This window comes from Saimiri boliviensis, chromosome 10 (genome assembly GCF_048565385.1).
Source record: "Saimiri boliviensis isolate mSaiBol1 chromosome 10, mSaiBol1.pri, whole genome shotgun sequence".
Lineage (NCBI taxonomy): Eukaryota > Metazoa > Chordata > Mammalia > Primates > Cebidae > Saimiri > Saimiri boliviensis.
The window spans coordinates 91,458,566-91,479,203 of record NC_133458.1 but is presented as its reverse complement, the minus strand read 5'-3'; the positions used below and the strand labels follow the sequence as shown (position 1 = coordinate 91,479,203).

Below are 20,638 nucleotides of genomic sequence, written 5' to 3'. Positions count from 1 at the left end.
TAATTATTGGCCTTCTGTCTCTATAGATTTGCCAACTCTGAATATTTCATATGGAAACATACAATGTTTGTTTTTTGTGTGTCTGGGTTCTTTGACTTCGCCTAATGTTGTCAAGGTTCATTGATGTTATAGCATGTATCATTCATTCCTTTTAATATCTGAATAATATTCCATTGTATGTATATACCAGATTTTGTTCATCCATTCATCAATTGATGGACATTTGAGTTCTTTCCATCTTTATTATTAATAACATTGCTATGAACATTGATCTATAGCTTTTTGTTTGAGTACCTGTTTTCAATTCTTTTGGATCCATACCTAGGATTGGAATTTCTTGATCATATGATAATTCTGTGTTTAAATTTTTGAGAAATAGAATAGCTACCAAACTATTTTCCACCATGGCTGTGCCATTTTACATTTCCACCAGCATGTCTGAGGGTTCCAATTTCTCTACACTCTTTCTAACACTAGTTATTTACCATTAAAAAATTATTATAGCTATCATAGTGGATGTGAAGTGGTGTCTTACTGTGTTTTAAGATTTTTTTATAGTACTAATTTTGTATGTGTCTGGACTCAAATTCTTCTATTAATGTTCTTAAGCCTCCCATATTGCAAAGCTACATGCGAAATAACCTATACAAAATTCCCAATAAGAGAATGGTGTAAAGCTTCTTTTCCTTCTCAGCCCCTGCTATAGCTAAACATCGTGGGTCTGTAGTCAATCTGTAGTATGTTTAAGCTACTTGCAGATGATTTGTGGCAAATTAGAGATGATATCTGATGCCTCTGACCTTCTCTCTAATTTCTGTTTTTTAGGTTTTAGGGTTTCCTTTTGGCCACCCAAAATGCTTTTTAAACACATTGGATAAGAGCTGAACCACCTACCTCTCAATACTCTCAGCTCCCTTGTGGTCGGACGGCATTTTGACTGTCTCGAGGCCAAGTGACTTGCTGTCCACAATGAGTGATGAGAAGAACCTTGGTGTGTCCCAGAAATTGGTATCACCCTCAAGGAGCACAAGTAGCTGCTCTTCCAAGCAAGGAAGTCGACAGGTAAAGTTTAGCTCATGTGAATTTTAATATGCAAAGTTAAGCCATCAAGTTTGCTGGCTAAAATGCACACATTTGATTGGGATCTCCTACTTCCCAGTTTAAGAGCATTTGCTTTTGGTTATCTCTGGGCTGTATGAGGAAAGCAAATTCTGTATAATTTTAAGAATGTAGCTTGAATGCCTACCAGGTGGGAAGCACTGCATTTGGTTCTTCGTCTAATTTTATTTAATTCTTGCAGCTGCCCCTCAGTGTAGATATTCCCAGCTCCTTTTTTTTCCATGAGGAAGCTGACTCAGACTGACCAGGTTACTTGCCCAAGGACACACAGCTAGTAAATAGCAGAGCAAGAACTAAAGCTCAGTCTGTTTGGCTTCAGAGCCCACACTTTCCTTTATATCCTGCTAACTAAAACAAAAAACCAGTCAATCGTTTTTTCCAGTAATTATAATATCCATCCTGACTTCCTTCCCTTTATCAAACCTTTTATGGCAGCTTGTAAACACAGATTGCCCTGTTAGTAGCTTGGAGTCTCACCTGCTTTATATCTGTAATGAATGAGGGAAACTAATCTACATGGTCTAAAGAAATTAAGTGGGAGGGAGAAAGAACTGAAACAAAGGATTGAATAATTAACTCCTAAATAACTGTGGGTTAATTATATTTTGTTTCTTGGTTTCCTTTCTAATAAATCTTGGTTGGCAGAATTTGCTGGTTTTAGATCAGTGGCAGTAAATGCGCATTAATCATTATAATTCTTCCTCCAGCAGTTAGGTGGAGAGAGAATGAGCTGTCAGAAAGCTGAATTTATGACCAAAGTGGTCTCTGAACTGAGCCTTTTCAGCACCTGCTGGCTCTGTTGGCATTTTCTTTTCGTCATGGGAAGTGCTGGCCTGAGAAATCACCCAGGGTCTTTAGTTCCAGAATTCGAAGCAACAATTAAGCAACTCCCACCTCAGTCACTTCCACACATTTATGACACATCATCAGGGGTCTCTCCATCTGAGCGTTGCCTGGGATAAGGAGCTTTGCCACCCATGGATCTGTGATTCCAGGAAAATTAGATTTTGCTGCAGGCCTGACATTTGGGAAGCCCTCCAGCATCTCCCCTGAGGGATTAAGGAGGAGAATTTTGTCAGCATTGTCATCGGTTCCTTCTGGGATTAAAAAAAAGAAAAGATTAAAATTAGTCATTAGCTAATGCATCATGGCTCCCTGGAGTTCTGTTTTCATGAGGGTCACTGTGCTTGTCTTCTTTGTCAGCTTTCCACAGGAGTAATTTTCTCCCTAAGCCAAAATTCTGGTTGGGATTAAACAGCATGTGGTATATTTCCTACCCACACCATCTTTCTTACACCCAGGGATTGTTATGTCCTTCTTTGATCAAGGGGGAGAACATGATTCATTTAAATAGCAAGTGGTGATTACACCATAGGAATTGGAACAGGACAATGAAATTCTCAGATCAAATACTACAGAAACTTTTTTTAGGGTGTTATTTGGAATTGATTTAGTTTTCACAAAGCTTTTTTGGAGGTTATATTATAAAGGGTAAGCAGAATGTGCTTGGTCCCTCAACTTATTTCTGACTTGGAATGCTTGGTCAATCAGTCACTCATTCATCAAATGGTCATTTTTTTTATATTTAGGGTCTCCCACTTTAATATGCATATGATGTGGCTTTGTAATGGAAAACTCTGTGGCAGACAGAGAAGGTGGAGAATTTAATAAGTGTATTTCAACTTCAGCCTGAAGTTACTTACAAAGCCCACGTTTGATTTCCAGAAGTTGTTTTCTTGGTCCATCTGCTTTCTCAACCATCTGTCAAAGAAAGGTGTTCTGTGCCAGGGTATGCTTAGGGATTCCATCCACGTGATCCACCTTGACCACCCATACCGCTTCCGCCTTTGCAAACTGGCCCAAGATTGTGCTTTAGCCTTTAAAGTACTGCAGAGATGTAGGAACCTTTGAAGCTCTCCTCACTTAGGGCACACAGGCATCTCTGATGGTCTGTTGGCTGCTAAATATAAGGATGAAGCTGTGTTTTCAGTCACATCACTGAAGAGTAAAAGTTAAATACTAAAAGCTTCAAGATTTACATAGTAAGCAATTTAATGAGAGGAATATGAAAGTGTAACTGAAGATAATCTATGCAAATACCTAGTTGTATTTCAACCAGTTTAAAGTCATTTTGAAATTGCTCTCTTCCTTTCATCTGGAGGGAATATATCTGATGTTGATTTTATTGATCATTTTTCTTAGTGCTAGCTTTTCTCATGTGTTCTGGAATTGCAGCTCAGAGCTTCATCTAGGGATGGTTTCTCATGTGTTCGTTCTCTGAACTCGTCCTGACCTGTCTAGGCATTTGCCGTTGCCAACTTCCTACCTTCCAGGTCCCCATGGCAGAGTCAAGTCTAATATTTCAGCAAGGGCCTTCTGTTCCATGATGATGATGGAATATCTGAGACCCAGCACCAGGCCCCAGACAGCATAGCCCAGCACCTGGCTGTGAGGCTATGTCTCCCCCCTCCCCTTTCCCTGGCAGATTTTTTTTTTAATATATATTTTATTGCATTTTGGGTTTTGGGGGTACCTGTGAAGATCATGTAAGATAGCTGCATAGGTACATACACGGCAATGTGGTTTGTTACCTTCCTCCCTATCACCTGTATCTGGCATTTCTCCCCATATTATCCTTCCCTAACTCCCCATCCCATACTGTCCCTCTCCTAGTTCCCCCCAACAGACCCCAGTGTGTGATGCTCCGCTCCCTGTGTCCATGTGTTCTCATTGTTCAATACCTGCCTATGAGTGAGAACATGCAGTGTTTGATTTTCTGTTCTTGTGTCAGTTTGCTGAGAATGATGGTTTCCAGGTTTATCCATGTCCCTACAAAGGAAACAATCTCATGTTTTTTTATGGCTGCATAGTATTCCATGGTGTATATGTGCCACATTTTCCCTGTCCAGTCTATCATCGATGGGCATTTGGGTTGGTTCCAGGTCTTTGCTATTGTAAACTGTGCTGCAATGAACATTCATGTGCATGTGTCCTTATAATAGAACGATTTATAATCCTTTGGATATATACCCAGTAATGGGATGGCTGGGTCAAATGGAATTTCTATTTCTAGGTCCTTGAGGAATCGCCACACTGTCTTCCACAATGGTTGAACTAATTTACAGTCCCACCAACAGTGTAAAAGTGTTCCTGTTTCTCCACATTCTCTCCAGCATCTGTTGTCTCCAGATTTTTTAATGATCACCATTCTAACTGGTGTGAGATGGTATCTCAATGTAGTTTTAATTTGCGTTTCTCTAATGACCAGCGATGATGAGCATTTTTTCATGTTTGTTGGCCTCATGTATGTCTTCTTTTGTAAAGTGTCTGTTCATATCCTTCGCCCACTTTTGAATGGGCTTGTTTTTTTCTTGTAAATCTGTTTTAGTTTCTTTGTAGATTCTGGATATAAGTCCTTTGTTAGATGGGTAGATTGCAAAAATGTTTTCCCATTCTGTTGGTTGCCGATTCACTCTAATGACTGTTTCTTTTGCTGTGCAGAAGCTCTGGAGTTTAATTAGGTCCCATTTGTCTATTTTGGCTTTTGTTGCCAATGCTTTTGGTGTTTTAGTCATGAAGTCCTTGCCTATGACTGTGTCCTCCTGGCATATTTTTAAAGCTCTCTTTCATTGCGGTGTGGGGGCTTCCCCCTCCACAGTTTCAGATTTCCAACAGTGAGCCTGGCCTAGGTCCTAGCCTTTTCCTGATAAGATTTTATCACCCCATTAGCCCACAGAAATAGGCGAAGGGACACCTCTATCTACAGTATACTTTACATTTCTATTTGGGTCTGATCCATGGAGATACTTAATCTTTTTTTGCCACATTATTCATTTTATTTATTTATTTATTTATTTATTTATTTTTTCAGATTTGTTGAGGTAATAAATGACAAACAAAAGTTGTATGTATTTATGGTATATAATGTGATGTTTTGATATACGTATGCATTGGGAAGTGATTACCCATTATCAAGCATACCCGTGACCCCCCATAGTTATCTTTTTTGTGCATGTGTGGTAAGAACATTTAAGATTATAGCCAATTTCAAGTATATAATGCAGTTGTATTAACTACTGTCACCATGCTGTTACATTAGATCTCCAGAATTTATCAGTCTCTGGTAACTATCATTCTACCCTCTGTTTCTAAAAGTTTGACTTTTTTAGATTCCACATGTAGGTGAAATCGTGCAGTACTTTTCTTTCTGGGCTTGGTTTATTTCACTTAGCATAATGTCCTCCAGGTTCATCCATGTGATTGCAAATGACAATATTTCTTTCTTTTTTAAGGCTGAATAGTAGTTCACTGCATAAGTATATGTACCACATTTTTCTTTGGAAATATTTCATTTTGGTTTTTATCACACAGACACAGAAGAGCCCTGTGTGTTTATAACTTTGTATATTTTTGCCATATTTGGCGTGAGGGTAGCATTTTATATATTTTTGCCTTATTTGGTATGAGAGTGGCAATAGGAAAGGGACACTAAATGCATGAACTTGAAATGCCATCTTAGCTGGAATACATAGTTTTCTTAAGTCCTTTTTACTTAAATTCTTATCCAATATTGCCAAGTGACCTTGAGAGTCTCTGTATTCCAGCCACACTGGCTTTCTTTCACTTTCTGGAACTGAGTTTTCTTTTGTCATTGTTTCTTGAACTGAACTTAAATTTGAACCTGGTCTTCCTATCTCAGACCTGTTCATATAAAATCTCAAGGAACTATGCGTGTATGTATAGATACTCCCCTGCCTATATATCTTTGTTAAAAGAGCTTGCTTCCTTGAAGGAGAAAATGATTGAGATCTAGGTGTTAATTACAGTCTGTGTTTTCATTTTCACATCCGACCTAAGACAAAATGTACAACTTAGTGCCATGAAAATCCTAGGAGGAGGGCTCTATCATCTTTTAACTTAAAGACTGGGGCTCCTGAGATTTTAAAAACATATGCCTCACTTTGCCAGTATGAAAACTGCCTGTCTATAAAATCTCATCAAAATAATTTGAGGAGGAAGGTATGCATAGTGATTAGAACATTAATTCTCCAATCTTGGGTCCACCCATTAATTGGTTCTATATCCTTAAACTCTCCAAGCCTCAGTTTTTTCATCAACAAAATTGAAATAATAATAGTTCTTTTCTCGCAGCGTTATGGTGAGGATTAAAAATAAAGCACTTATTCCAGGGTCAGACTCAGGATAGGTGTGGAGTAAATATAAACATAAGTTTTTATCATTATAGTTAACATTAATTCGACCTTCATTCTTATCTGTGAAAGTCCTGAATGTGCATAGTGAATAGTTCCAGCTTTTTTTCTCCCAGAGACTTTTACAGTATGATACATTGACCTACTCATACCTTTCTAGTGTTGTGCAAAAGCCCACTACAGTACACACTGTACATGTGAATATATATCTTTAAAGTAAAAATTACCTTACTCTACACATTAACAAAATACTTTTTTAAAGAATACAATAGAATGTTTAATAACTGAGCTACATTTGACATCTTTAGGCATAACCTATACCTTAAACAAGTGAAAATAGTTGATAAATTCTTACTCCATTCTGTAGGCCTTGCCCTTGCTTGGGTGGTAAATGGTTTTCCCCTCTCGCCCTGTATGCCAGCATCCATCTCTTGGTAGTAGCTGCACAGAGCATTGTGTTAAGAAGGACTTTGCAGCTGAGTCTGCCTTCAGGGGAAAGATTGCCCTGTTTTTTGCTGTGACTTGTGGGCACAAGGCAGGGAGAGCACAGCATGGACACTGTGTTTGTCTCCGCTTTGTGACAGAGAGTTGTCGAAATCAAGAGCTCTCTGTTGTAGTTTTTATATTATGTTATTGGATGAACTTCAGGCAAGCATAAGTTGTCTCAGTTCTCCATTCATAAAATGGAGGAAAAACTCATCTTCTGCTTTTCCCTCTGGAATGCGGTAAGAGAAAATTTAGAATTTTAAAAGACATTGAAAGCCTTTGGAGAAAAGTCCTCTGTAAATTTAAGAAACTGGTATAATTACAGAAGAGCTGCCTCTACTTTGGCCAGTTCTGGAAGCAGGAGACACATGGCCTTGTTTCAAGAAAGCTGACACTCTGCAGAATTAGTTCTTTTTGGAGTAGATCACTTTTCAGATACTTGCCTTCCCCATAGAGGAATCTACTTTTCTTGTAGGAACTAAAGGGACCCTGCTTATTAAAAAAAAAAATAGGTTGTTGGTCCCTCCTGACTGTCTTAATCATAGCGTGTTATTTGTAGAGTTCTAAGTGGACCTTCAATGTTCTTCCTTATCCCAGGTTTTGGCTGAGCTATTCCTTAAGCTAGAATGATCCATATGAAACCCCACTGCCCTTTTGAGTTATGTCATTTCCTTAGCAATAATTTTTTTTATTGCTTTAAGCTTTTAAAATGATTTTTATAAAAATCAGATTTGCTCATTGTAGGTTATTTATAAAGTAAATGGGAATTGCTTTCCTTTAATGAATTTGTTTTTAAATGGCTGCTGACAGGTCAAATAAAATGCCTGAAAATGACCATGGGTTGTGGAGGTCATTGGTGTCATGTCATTGTCATATGGTTTCCTTGCAGTCCTGAGGGTGAAAGACTAATCAGAATTGATTGATGAGAGACTAGGAACAGAGATTAGAATTATTCAGTTCTGTTAGATCCCCTGACAGGATTTGAGAGAGGCCTTCACAAATGTTGTGGTTTGGAACGTTGAGCTTGGCTAATCGCATCCTTAACACTGCCATCATCTCTCCTCTTGTGGTCAACTCTTTCAGTTGCTTCATTGGTTAAAAAAGTATATGGTTCTTTAAATTTATTGAACATCAGCAACAAATGTCCTTCTATTGGGGCAGGTGAGAATGTATGGCCAGCTATACGTGGAGAACATGTGTGAGCAAAAAGCCCACAGATTATTAAGCTCCCCTACTCCAGTGGCAGTTGTGAGGATCTATAATAAAATGAAGAAGGGCTTCCCCATTGAGTTTATTCTGCCAAATGATGGCATCCATAAATGTTCTTCTATACCTGCAGTCTGTGAAGGAACCACTCTGTGAAAGTCGGGAACAAAAGTAAAGACAGTGGCTGTAGAAACGGATGTGTGTTCTCACTGACTTTGCTTTTTGCCTGCTGAATAACCTTGCCATGTTATTTAACACATTCTGAGTCTAAGCTTTTTAGCTGTGAAATTTGGATAATTTTGCTTACTTTTGAGAACTAAATGAAATAGTAAATAAGCACCTAGACTAGCATATGGGAAACATTCAGTAAGTGTAGATTAAATTAATGAATGAATGAGCATGCAGTTGCTCAGTAGAAAGATTACCATTCTCAAAGTTTTGTAGCTACATTAAGTGGGTTAAGGAATATCTCAGTGGGAGGGAGAATTGCTATTTTAAAATGTGTAAAATATGAGTAATTGCAATTTCCTCTTGTCTTTTTCCCACTGCCCCCTTACATTTGCTTCCTAGAACTTTCAAAGTAATACATTTCAGAGGCCAGATTAGCTCAATAAAGATGGTTGAATATGTTTTGTCTTTATCAAAAGAGTTCTATAGCCTTGAGTTTTATTTCTTCAACCAGTATCTATTGAGAGCCTGCTATTTAAAGGCCCTGAGCAGAGATACACAAAGTTTTGAAGGACAGGACAGCTGAACAGTTCATCATAAATAAGAAATAAATTCTGATTGGAAAGACTATGGGTTGTAAAGAGAGCACAGTTTCTATTCATTTTTAAAAATGTATTGTTAGCATTTAGCATAAAAGTTAGAAACAGAGAGTAAATCCTGTCAAAATAATTGTCAAGTGCTTCACTCATGATTGCGGGGGTTTTGAAATGGAGAGATCTATTGCTAGGTAAGTTTCTATACAATTATGCAATTCACTCTTGTCACCCTGCTGTTTCTGGGCTAATCTACAGTGGCCTGAACTCTCCCAGGGTCACCTGATGAGAGCTTATTTATGCAGGGTATCAGAGTGTGCTGCACTCCAGAGAGCCCAACCTGGCTGAGCTCAGGGCCAGAACTCATAAAACAGGTGAGTGGAATGGGGAAGAATTTGCCAAGAAGAGAAAAGTGAATTAACACTTTAATGTCTGGGTGTTTATAATTTTAGCTGTCTGGGTATTGAAAATGTGTGGTCCCATTTCTTTCTTGGCTTTTTGTTTGTTTGGTTGGTTGGTTTTTCGTTTTTTGAGACAGAGTCTCACTCTGTCACCCAGGCTGGAGTGCAGTGGGACAATCTCGGCTCACTGCAAACTCTGCCTCCCAGGTTCAAGTGATTCTCCTGCCTCATCAGGCTCCCCAGTAACTGAGATTATAGGTGCTTGCCTGTAGCACCACCATACCCTCAGGTGATCTACCTGCTTCAGCCTCCTAAAGTGCTAGGATTACAGATGTGAGCCACTGCACCTGGCCCCATGTATTTCTTTTAATTCATAATGTCTTTAGAGATACTAAGATTTATTATCTCCACATTTATTTCAGTATTCAGTATAGGCTGAATAAACACCACAGGAAAGTCCAGCCAAGGAGGAAGGAACTTGGAAACATCGTGATTGTCTCACATTGTTTTTTGATGATCATAGAAGAGGAGAGGCAGCAAGTGTGAACTCTGGAGCCAGATGGCCTGTGTTTGAATATTGGGCTGTTTATAAGCTGTTTGATCTTGGACCAGTTAATACCCTCTCTATGCCTTGTTTTCTTATGAGGTGTAAATTGCTTAGTTCGAAGAGATCCTATAGTAGGAAGGGCTTTGTAAGTATTTGACAAGTAAACATTCACCTTTTGTGAGCAGGAGAGTCTCAGGAGCCCTTAAGCAGTGTCACGGCTGCTTCCCTGCTTCATCTTTCCGGCTGGGAGGGGTGGGCACAGTGTAGAGGCAGGCAGCTTGGCTTGTGTCTAGGCTGCTCTCAGAGGGAGACTCAGCATGGGATGCTCAAAGTTAAAACTCTCCAATAGCATCTTCACAGCTCATAACATCCGTTCGTGCTACCCTTTGGAGTTTCATCACAACTCCGTGAGGTCTGTGATGTTTTCCCCACTGTGGAAAGGAAATAAGGCCCAGAGATATTCACTGATTTGTTTGGAGTCCCATGGCTAATAAGTGGTAGGGGACCAGGCAACCAAATACATGGAGAGTACTGGCTTTCTGTAGATGCTGGAAGCCTTCTTCAGAAGTTAATTCAAGTTCCATGGCTTATGTACAAATGGTTGTTATTTAAACAAGCCTCCATCAGCTCATGGTTCTGTGAATGGAGGGCCAAGAAGAACGTGGATGATTGAAGCAGCCTTAGGATCCCTATATTTCTGATGCTGTTTTTTTTTTTTTTTTCTTCCCCTGGTGGACCCCACTGAGAAAAGTAATTAATTACATATTTCTTATGGTTTTCTAGATTCTCTTTTTCTGGGCCTTTTACTTCTCATCTTTACTGCTGACCTTTTAGCCACCCCTATGGTTATGACATACCTTAAAGGCAGGAAGGCCAAAGAAATAAGACAGAATTCTCAATATATGTCCACTCTGAGTAAGTCTTAAAAGAAATAAACAAACATTTGATATCAGAAAAGGTTAAAAGTATCAGCTCGAATGACATATTCAAGTTGTCAAGACTTCTTTGTTCCTCTTCACGTTTGCAGATGACAGACTGTCAGCTGCATTTCAAACTCTGAAGATCAGGAGAAACTGAACTCTTAAAACACTTCCGGAAAGTTGCTGAACTGTCTGTATTGTTCCGCAATTCTGGAATAATAATCACAGCAAATGTATTTGGGTGAGTTTTAGAAATATTACTTTGATGAAAACTACTTGGGATGCTTTAAGAGAATAAATATATTTATTCATGGTTGGCAGTGGGCACAGTTTAAGATGCAGGAAGGCAGAACCCTGGCCTAGATGCTTCGGTTGAGAGCACAGCGTAGCAGCTGTACAAGGTAATGGAATGCTCTCAAGAAGCTGTTGTTGCAAATGCGAGCTGAACTGACCGATTCAACAGTTCTTTCCTGGAAGGAAAGTCTACTTCAGTAATTTGATAATATGAAAATACTAAAGGTCCAGAAGTAACAGTGTCAGAAGTAGGACAGAGGCACAACAGAAGACTTTTCTGGTGTCATCTGACATTCCTCTAAAACCTGCACCCTGGCCTTACCGTCGAGTCCAGCTGTGTTTCCTGCTGCATCTGTACACAAGCCCACATTACCACCTAGATCAGCCCCTCTCTGTTCCTACTCCAGATGAATCACATTCCTGGCACATCTTGGCCTAGTGGTCCCTGGTGCCCTGTGTAGTGAGCTGAATCATCAAAAGACATGTTCACTTCCTACTTAATTAAACTAAATAGTTTCTGCACAGCAAAAGAAATAATAAACAGAGTGAACAGGCAACCTGCAAAATGGGAGGAAATATTTGCCAACTCTGCATCCAACTGGGGACTGATATCCAGAATATACAAGGAACTAAAAGAGCTCAACAACAGCAACAACAACAACAACAACAAACACATAATCTCATTAAAAAACAAGCAAAGGACACGAATAGACATTTTTTAAAAGAAGACATACAAGTGGCCAACAGGTATGTGAAAAAATGTTCAACATAATTAATCATCAGGGAAACGCAAATCAAAACCGCAATGAGATATTATCTTATGTCAGTTATAATGACTATTCATACAAAGACAAAGAACAACCTGTCGGTGAGGATGCAGAAGAAAGGGAGCTCTTTCACACTGTCAATGAGAATGTAAATTAGTACAGCCTCATCAGAAAACAGTATGGAGATTTCTCAAAGAACTAAAAGAAGAACTACCATATGATCAACTACTAGGGAGCTAACCAAAGGAAAAGAAAGAAATATATCTAAAATGTTCCTGCACTCATATGTTTATTGAAGCCATATTCACAATATCACAGATATAAAATCAACCTGTTTCCATCAACAATTGAATGGATAAGGAAAATACGATATATACACACAATGGAATTACTATTCAGCCATCAAAAAGAGTGAAGTCATGTATTTTTCAGCAACATGGATGGAACTGGACCAGGTCATTATCTTAAGTGAAACAAGCCAGGCACAGAAAGACAAATACCAAATATTCTCACTCATAAGTCAGTGCTAAAAAATGTGTTCAGGTGGACATAGAGAGCGGAAAGATCTAGGTAATGGAGACTCAGAGGGTGAGTGTGAGGGAGGAAGGAGGAGGATAAAGACGAGAAATTAGGTAATGGATACAATATACATAGTGATGGGTACCCTAAAAGCCCTTACTTGACCAGTATGCAAACTATGTGTTAACAAAATTGCACATGTACCCTATAAATATACACTCTTTTTTTTAAAAAAGAAGAAGATGTGTCCATATCCCAGTCTTAGAATTTGTGAATGTTACCACATTTGGAAGAAGGACCTTGTAGATGTAATTAATTTAAGGATTTGAGATGAGGAGGTATCTGAGATAATCCAAGTGGGCCCTGAATTCACTGACAAATGTCCTTATAAGAAACACATGGGGGAGAAGACAGACATAGAGGAAAAGGTGATGTAATGGTGGCGGCAGAGATTGGAGTGTTGCAGCTACAAGCGAAGGCATGCCGTGGAATGCTGGCAGCCACCAGAAACTGGGAGAGGCAAGGAATGAATCCCCTTGAGGTCCCTCAGAGGGAATGTGGATCTGTTAACGCTTTGATTTTGGACCTCTGGCCTCAAGAACTGGTAGAGAATAAATACCTGTTTATTTAAGCCACCAAAGTTTGCGACTGTTCATCAAGGTGGCCTCAAGAATCTAAGGCACCCTGCTTCTTACTGTGTGTCATTTTTTTCTGGGTGTCCCAGCTGAGGTGGATCTAGGCCTTGGAGATTATGCCTGTCTGCGCCGCTGTAGTGGGTTTGTGTGAATCTGCCATTCATCATTTACAAGTTTTCAACCTTGTGGTATCTCTTTTATTAACATTTGTAATGTATGTTAGCTTCTTGAAAGCCAGCACTTGATTTTACATCTTCGCATCTCTGTTTCCCAATAATGAGCTTTGGACCTTTGAGTAGGGACCATCTATTAAAGAGAAGCTCAGTTACAAACTGGACTCTAACATTCTAAGCACTAAAGTCATTCCTTCTTTGACTTGTAAAGTTCTCAGAAATCTTAACGTTGTCGCTATGTTTTCATTATGAGAACCAGTTATTCTTGCATAGCACTGTGAAAAAAACTCACTTCTGATTTGGATCCAGATAAAGAAGTTTACTGTGCTAAACTTCTGCCACCTACTCCTGTGATTCTAAATCATGCATGTGTTGATTAGTCAGAATATATCTCTACTTTGATTGCAAATTTCAATTAGCTTTAAAAAAAATAGTTTTGAGCACCCTGTAAGAGAGAACACTGTTCTCAGCTGGTGCTGTCCAGTAAAGCAGAGGGACTCCTTGAAGAGTCGTGAATGCCATGTAGTTGGCATACAAAAGTATTATATCTGAGTGCAGAGTCTGTGATTCTCTTCTGTGTGCAGACACCAAAGGTCAGGGCTCTGCAACGTGCCACTGAAAGGTTTCTTTTTTAATTAAAAGATAATAAAGGTAAATATTACAATAGTGCTGGATGATATAAAAAGCAAAAATGTCTTACCTTAGGCCGGAATCCCATTCACACAGGAGCCTGTTTTGGAGTTTTTCTTCCCTTCACACATGATATATGCTCATGAGGTGGAGTCAAAAGACCTGAGTCTTGGTCCTCAGAGGCCCCTCACCCATTTTTGTGGCCTTAAACAAATTACTCAGCATAGATTCCTCATCTCTAAATGAAAGAGCTGGGTAAATGAACTCCCCGTTCTCTGTCACACACTGAGACTTAAAACAAATGTTCCATGATGGTGCAGGAAAGCCAATCATTATAGTATACTTGTAAGGAAAAAGAAAACCCAGAAGATACCCTTGAGTTACTTGGGTGGACAGTGCCATCTTGTCTTTATTGACTAAGCCACAAGCATATAGAGGGCAGAAACGTGCCCCAGGAACAAAAGGCAGACTTGTTGCGCTGGGGGAGAGAGTATTGCGGGGTGAGAGGCAGGACTGGTAGGTGAGGGTCAGTAGGTGGTCCTGGCTGGACTCAGCTGACTGCTAGTGTGCTTCTAGGTGATCTCGTCCAGAGTGGATGTTCAGTTGTGAGATTCTGCGTGGGATCTCCAGACTCAGTCCGCAGATGGGTTCTACCTCTTAATAGTTTGTGATCTTGTCCAAACTGATTTGGAGCTTCAATTTTCTCATCTGTAAAATGAGGATAATAATAGTTTCGTTATAGAATCACTGCAAGGCACACCATTAAAAAAATAGTAGTCGTCACTTTTATAACTGTAATCACTACCGCAATAGCAACCATAAAAACCCCATCTCCACCCCAGGGGGCTGCGTGGTCAGAGAGGAATGACATTTATCGGCTGGGTGTTTTCATATTTAACGGTAGCCTAAGAGACCCTGCTTACAGAACAGAGCATTAGGAGGAGAGGAAAATGCATAGAAGATGCTGTTTGTGGCTTTAAGGAGCTTGATACAATTAGGGGAATATTTAACAAATATTAATGACTTCCAAATGTATCTGAGGGGCCTAAAAACATGCCAAAGTAATTGTAGCCATAAATGCTGAATGAGTGATCAGCAGTGTGGAAATTGTCATATGTGCATTGAAGTGTTTTTATTAATGCTGTTTTAATTATAAATCCATCTGTGGTCAATAGAGTTGGAAAGCGTTTTTCTCTTCTTTAGAAACTCAGGATGGGAATGACCTCAGATGGAACCACTGACAGAGCTGGCAGTCCATAGGTTTTTGTCTCCCCATTGTCACTATCAGCTGCTGGCAATGGCTGCTTTTCCTTCCCTTTCTCAGGGGTTCACCACAAAAACTGCTTGAATATTCTCCCATTATCTAAGTCATGAAGGCACCAGTGTTTTTGTTCTTTGGCTAGTCGAGTAATAAGACTTGAAACATTCTGGGGTCTGAATCATCTGGATATTCACTTTCTGAGCATGAGGTTGGAGAGCTACATGCCTGTGTGAAGGGAAAGATGGGATGGTGATGGTGGTGGGTGGTGATTGCTACTCTCATATAGCCTCAGAATCCAATTGGGTGCTTCACTCTCAGTCTTTTTTTTTCTTTAATCTTCTCACTTAGATCCCAAAGTCAGGGATTTTACCCAAGATTATAGGGCTAATGTGAATGCTGCTATTGAGAATCACATGAGTTTATGGTAGAATATTTAGAAAGGATCTCATAGCTCACTTGTTCTAAACTCCCCACCAGTCTTGGAATCTCTGTGGTGCCTCTGCCAGGTGGCCACCAGCCTCTAAGGGAACACTCCAGAGATTTTCATAGAGCAGCCATGTCATTTTTGTCATTTTTCATGACACTCGTTAGATTGTGAGACAAACCATACTTCAGGGGCCCTGTAGCTCCCACTGATTAGTCCTGGTTTTGCCCTTCGTCTGTCAAGTCGTATCCCAATTTTTCAAGGCAGCCTGTTCTGGAATGTGGCTACTCGAGTTGGGCTTGTGGTCCCGCAGCGGTGACAGCCTCATCTGTGCAGGTGCAGAATCTCAGGCCTCCCCCAGACCTACTGAACTTAAATCTGTATTTTTGAAAGATCTCCAGGTGATTAACATGCAAATTACAGTTTGAGAGGTACTGAGTGAAAACTCATACACCACCTTTCCCCCAACTAATTTTTTTTAAATTGCCATTGCTATCAGGCCTGCTGGTGCTAAAAACAAACAAAAACTGATAGTTGAGAAACATTTAACAAGAAACAACAACTCTAGCTGTCAGTGATTGAAATGTGAGTACAGTTTTGGTCTGGCATCAGTTAAAGCTGTCATTCTATTTAATTGAAAATCTATTGCCAAGTATTGCCAGTGTTCACAGAACAATCATAAAAGGTAATATTGATGATCGTTAGCCTTTCTTTATAGGCTGTAGAAGATCCTGAATGCCTTTAAAATCATTAAAGACAGATTAAATTATGTGAATTAATGCTGGATATTGCCTTGTAATTTTTAAAAAATCTGATAGACTAAATAATCAGGACACCCATTCTCCAGCCATGCCTGATAGAGGCAACCACAAGACTTCCTTCCTGAACACTCTTCAGCTGCACAAAGAATAAAAGTTTAAATCGTTTTCTATTTCTGACATCACTGCAAGGGTAGTGACTGAGGATTCAGCATTTGAAAGGTGCCTGTGGAAACAGCTGTGCTGGAGGGAAGTGCTTTCAATTCGTGCACTCAGCAATATGGAAATTAACTTGGCCAGCACATGAGCATGAATAAATGCTTAGCTGCCTTTGCAACCACAAAGCAGCTTTCTATATTTGGCACTTTTCAGACATTCAGTAAAACAGACTAAATTTAGTGCCAGATGACAGCATAGGACTGTCTTTGGTGAAACTCAAGCAAAAACCTTAAGAAGCCACACCCCCCAACCCTTCCTGTGTTTCTCTCTCCATCTGGTATTCATGGTGACTTTTAAACTTGACACCCTACAGAATGAGACATCAGTGCAGCCATGTTGGGCTAAGTCAGCAGGGCCTTGATTTCCCCAAGGGCCCAAGTCTATCCTTTACGGTGTCTCAGGATATGCAGCTCAAGGTGTGTGCCCTACTCCTGGGTCACCAGATATATGGAGGACAGCAGGAGTCACTCTTAAGTCCTGGTTCCTTTAGCCAAGAGAAACCAACATTCCTCTCGTTTTCTGTCCTGAGTACCAATCCACTTGAATCCAGCACACATTATTAAAGTTCCATGTCCTGAAGGTTCTGGGGGACTCTTTTGATATCCCCCTTGCTTTGCAGACTCATTCAGTAAATATTTATTTTGGCTCCTATTTCCCAGGCAGTAGGATTATAATAAGTAAGTCACAGTCCCTGTCCTCCCTGAACCCATGTTCTAGCTAGGGAGGCTGACAGTGCAAGGTGACTGTCATCGAGGGAGGAGGTTTGGGCCTAAATGAGAATTTACCAGGCTAAGAGGTAGATGGGGCCGATTTGAAATAAACGAATGATGAAGATTCAGCAGCCTTAAAACGCACAGGCTAATTTCCCTTCCTGTTTGGTGGGACTACAGGATAAGGAAAACACTGGCTCCGAGGGGGTTGAAGGCCTTACTTGCCTCCATCCATACTGCACTGTTTCTTAGCTCCTTCCAACTATCTCAGGGCCTCGGCCCACCACTATTCCTCTACCCCATGGGATTTACTCCTTTTTCTTCATCAGAATTTACATATTTAAACTACAGTAAAAATGTAGTATGCTATAATGTGTAACAGGATGATTAAAAATGTAAGTTCTGCAGTCAGGTGGCCTTGTCACTTGGCTTTATAACATAGTTATCTAATTCTCTCTTCCTCAGTTTCCACATGCAAAAATGTAAAGAATACTAATAAATCCAATCTCAAAGGTTGTGCAGGAATTAAACATGATCTTCTAAGTATGGTGTTTACCACATTATCTGACATATAGAAGATGCTTAATAAGTGTTAGCTGTTACAATTGCTCTATTAATTCTTTCAACATATTTACTGATACCTTCTATGCACTATTTTAAGTAGTGAACAAGACAGAAACGTTTCCTGCTTTCGTGGAGCTAGAAAGTGTTCTCCAATTATATTATTATTACTTATATTGTTATATTTATGTATTATTTCAGTTGACTCCACTGGGTAGTATTTCCTGAGGCACCATTCTTTTGTGTTTTAAATGGCATGCTGTACAGAATTGTGGATTCTTTGTAAGCCAGCTACTCAGTGCCATTTACTTGGTTTGAGAACTTGTTTTCTTGGTTTGAGAACCCAACAATAAATAAACCAGGGAAATCTCTTAGTTCCTACTAAATATATACTTAGTACTTTACTAGGATTTTAAGCAAGTTGAAAAGATGGTCACTGTGATAGTTTGGGAAGAAAAGACCAAAGCACTGGAGGTAAAAATAAAAGGAAAAAAAAAAAAAAACTTACAGGTTAATTAAATGCTAAATTATTTGGTAATGGACAGTAATAATAATGTAATTTATAGGAATATGTGACTGATGTGGTTTGGATAATTTAGGAATTTCATGGAAGGAGGTAGAAACCGAACTAAAATCCTGAAGAGTTTACGTGGTTGGAAAAGATCAAGAGAAGATTCTGTGAGGCCAAAATACAAGTAAATTACCAACGTAGAATAAAAACAACCGTTTTGTCATACTCATTTTTATATTGCATGAAGAACAGGACATAATGAGGCACCATAAATGGTTGTTGACTTTAGTACAAGTGGGGAGCTAATGGAATGAATGAAAGCCGAGGTGAGAGAGGTGGCTGGGGAATAGAGAAGAAGGGGAGTAGGAAATACACATTTTAAAGCTTGAACCAACAGGACTTACAAGAAAATATTAAAGCCTGTACAGTTTTCAAAGTGATTTTACATATCCTGTGTCCTGGCCTAGTATTCTTTCTCACAATGGTACACAAAATTTGTGCTAAGTTGATTAGTGGTTCTTACCCTGTCATCTACTTAACCAGTGTCCTCTTATTATGACCAGTATTTTAATGATTGCTTTACTCTCCTACAAAATTTACTCTCCTACAAAATTTATATATATATATATAATTTATATATGTAAATATGATATATATTACATAATTTTTTACATATTAAAAATTATATATATAACTTAAGAAGGTCTCTTTCACCCAGGCTGGAGTGCAGTGGTGTGATCATAGCTCTCTGTAGCCTTACACTTCTGGGGTGAAGCATTCCTCCTGCTTCAGCCTCCCAAAATCCTGGGATTATAGGCACGAGCCACTCTGTCCAACTGAAATTCTTTATATTTTATTTTATTTTGAGACGGAGTCTTGCTCTGTTGCCAGGCTGGAATACAGCGGTGCAATCTCGGCTTACTGCAACCTCCACCTCCCAGGTTCAAGCGATTCTCTTGCCTCAGCCTTTGGAGTAGCTGAGAATACAGGTGTGCGCCACCATACCCAGCTAATTTTTTGTGTGTGTTTAGTTGAGATGGGTTTCATCATGTTGGCCAGGATAGTCTTGATCTTTTGACCTCATGATCCACCTGTCTCGGCCTCCCAAAGTGCTGGTTTACAGGTGTGAGCCACCATGCCCAGCCCTGAAATTCATTATTAATGTGACCTCCTTGAATACATAATTTTGAAAGCGTCAAGATCATGCTTTACTGTAGTATAAAGGAAAATTCAAAGAATGTGGTTATTGTTAAAACATGTTATTTCCATATGTAAAAGCCCAGTCACGACTACACCAGAAGACATAATGAAGTGGTCAGATATACCTAAACATAGAAAATGACAACTGCAAATGCAGAAGATACAGGTGTGTGGTATTAATAACTCAGATGGCATGGCATTCAGCAACACTCTTCTCTAAAATAGTGGGAGACACTGGATAAAGTTGCAGAAAGAACAAAATACAGTCTTCCTTCAGTTACTCAGCAGTTACATCCCAAGAGTGTATAAAAACCATGCCAAAATACTTTGATGTATGTGTGAAACAGAGTTCTATTCCATGCTCAAGTGATTTTAAGCACATTTTATGGAAGTGGCTAATGGCACTTTGGGAAGTCTTTGGGGCGTGGGACAGCTTTGTCTTGGTGCAAGACCAAGGCATTGCAGGACATCTAACACTCCTAGCTCCCAGCCACTCCATGTCGGAGGCATCCCCCTATCATTCATTGTCACAACCAAAAGTGGCTCCAGGATTCCATAGGGGCCTTGAGGGAACAGTCGCAACCTCACTGAGAACTACCAGGTCGAATGCTGGCCTTGTGACTCCTGGACGGTGACAGACAGGGAAGTTGGCAATGGGGTGGGGTGGTGGATTTGGATGTCAAGTCCAGAAAAAGAGTTGGTTGCACTGCTCTTTCAGACAGAGAGCCTTCACTTTCTTAAATACTTCAAATCTGGCTTCCAACCTGGTAACAGTTTCAAGTTCTGAGCCCAGGTGAAAGACAAATGAAGAAAACAGTATTTTGTAGGAAAAAAAAAATGCAACCCTTTTTTGTTTGTTTGTTTATGTGAAGGGCCAACAGATGCACTTTAATTCCCTGCCCTCCATGATTGCTCACTGATAGGAATGCATGCTGTCTCTGGAGGAGGAGAAATCCAGTTCTAACAGGAATTTTTGAAATAGTTCTGATATTTAATTCTTGTTTCCCTTTAAACTTTTAGGTATGATCTTACCTATGTGTTTTTTTCAGTTTTGTAAAGGATGCAATAACATCTGATTCCTCTTGGTATTTGCGTTGTGCACAATGGAATGTTTTGAGCAGATGTGCCTGATTGTTTAGTGTTAGTGCCCTACAGGTCGCTTTTGCCTGAGAGTCTTAAAACAAACAAATCAAAAGGGCTTGATCCACTTAGAGTACTTTCCAGAGGATTTTAAGTCTTGGATTTTTATTTAACAGTGACAACAACACTCATACCCCAGTCTTTCGCAAATGTGGTTGCATTGTATCTAATTTGTAAATAGTCATT

At 39.6% G+C, this 20,638-nt stretch overlaps 1 protein-coding gene across 6 annotated transcripts in view; it reads left to right on the top strand.

Annotated features, from left to right (window-relative positions):
* The window catches only part of OSBPL3 (oxysterol binding protein like 3), a 200,163-nt gene that overhangs the window by 95,912 nt on the left and 83,613 nt on the right, over positions 1 to 20,638 (top strand). For 5 of the 6 annotated variants that reach the window (XM_074379625.1, XM_003935139.4, XM_003935137.3 and 2 more), the window contains exon 2: positions 826 to 1,062. The exons of the other annotated variant lie outside the window; for it this stretch is intronic. In XM_074379625.1, the coding sequence (XP_074235726.1) occupies positions 970 to 1,062 (93 nt within the window). In that variant the 5' untranslated portion in view covers positions 826 to 969. The remainder of the gene's footprint in view (positions 1 to 825; positions 1,063 to 20,638) is intronic. 6 annotated transcript variants of the gene reach the window in all.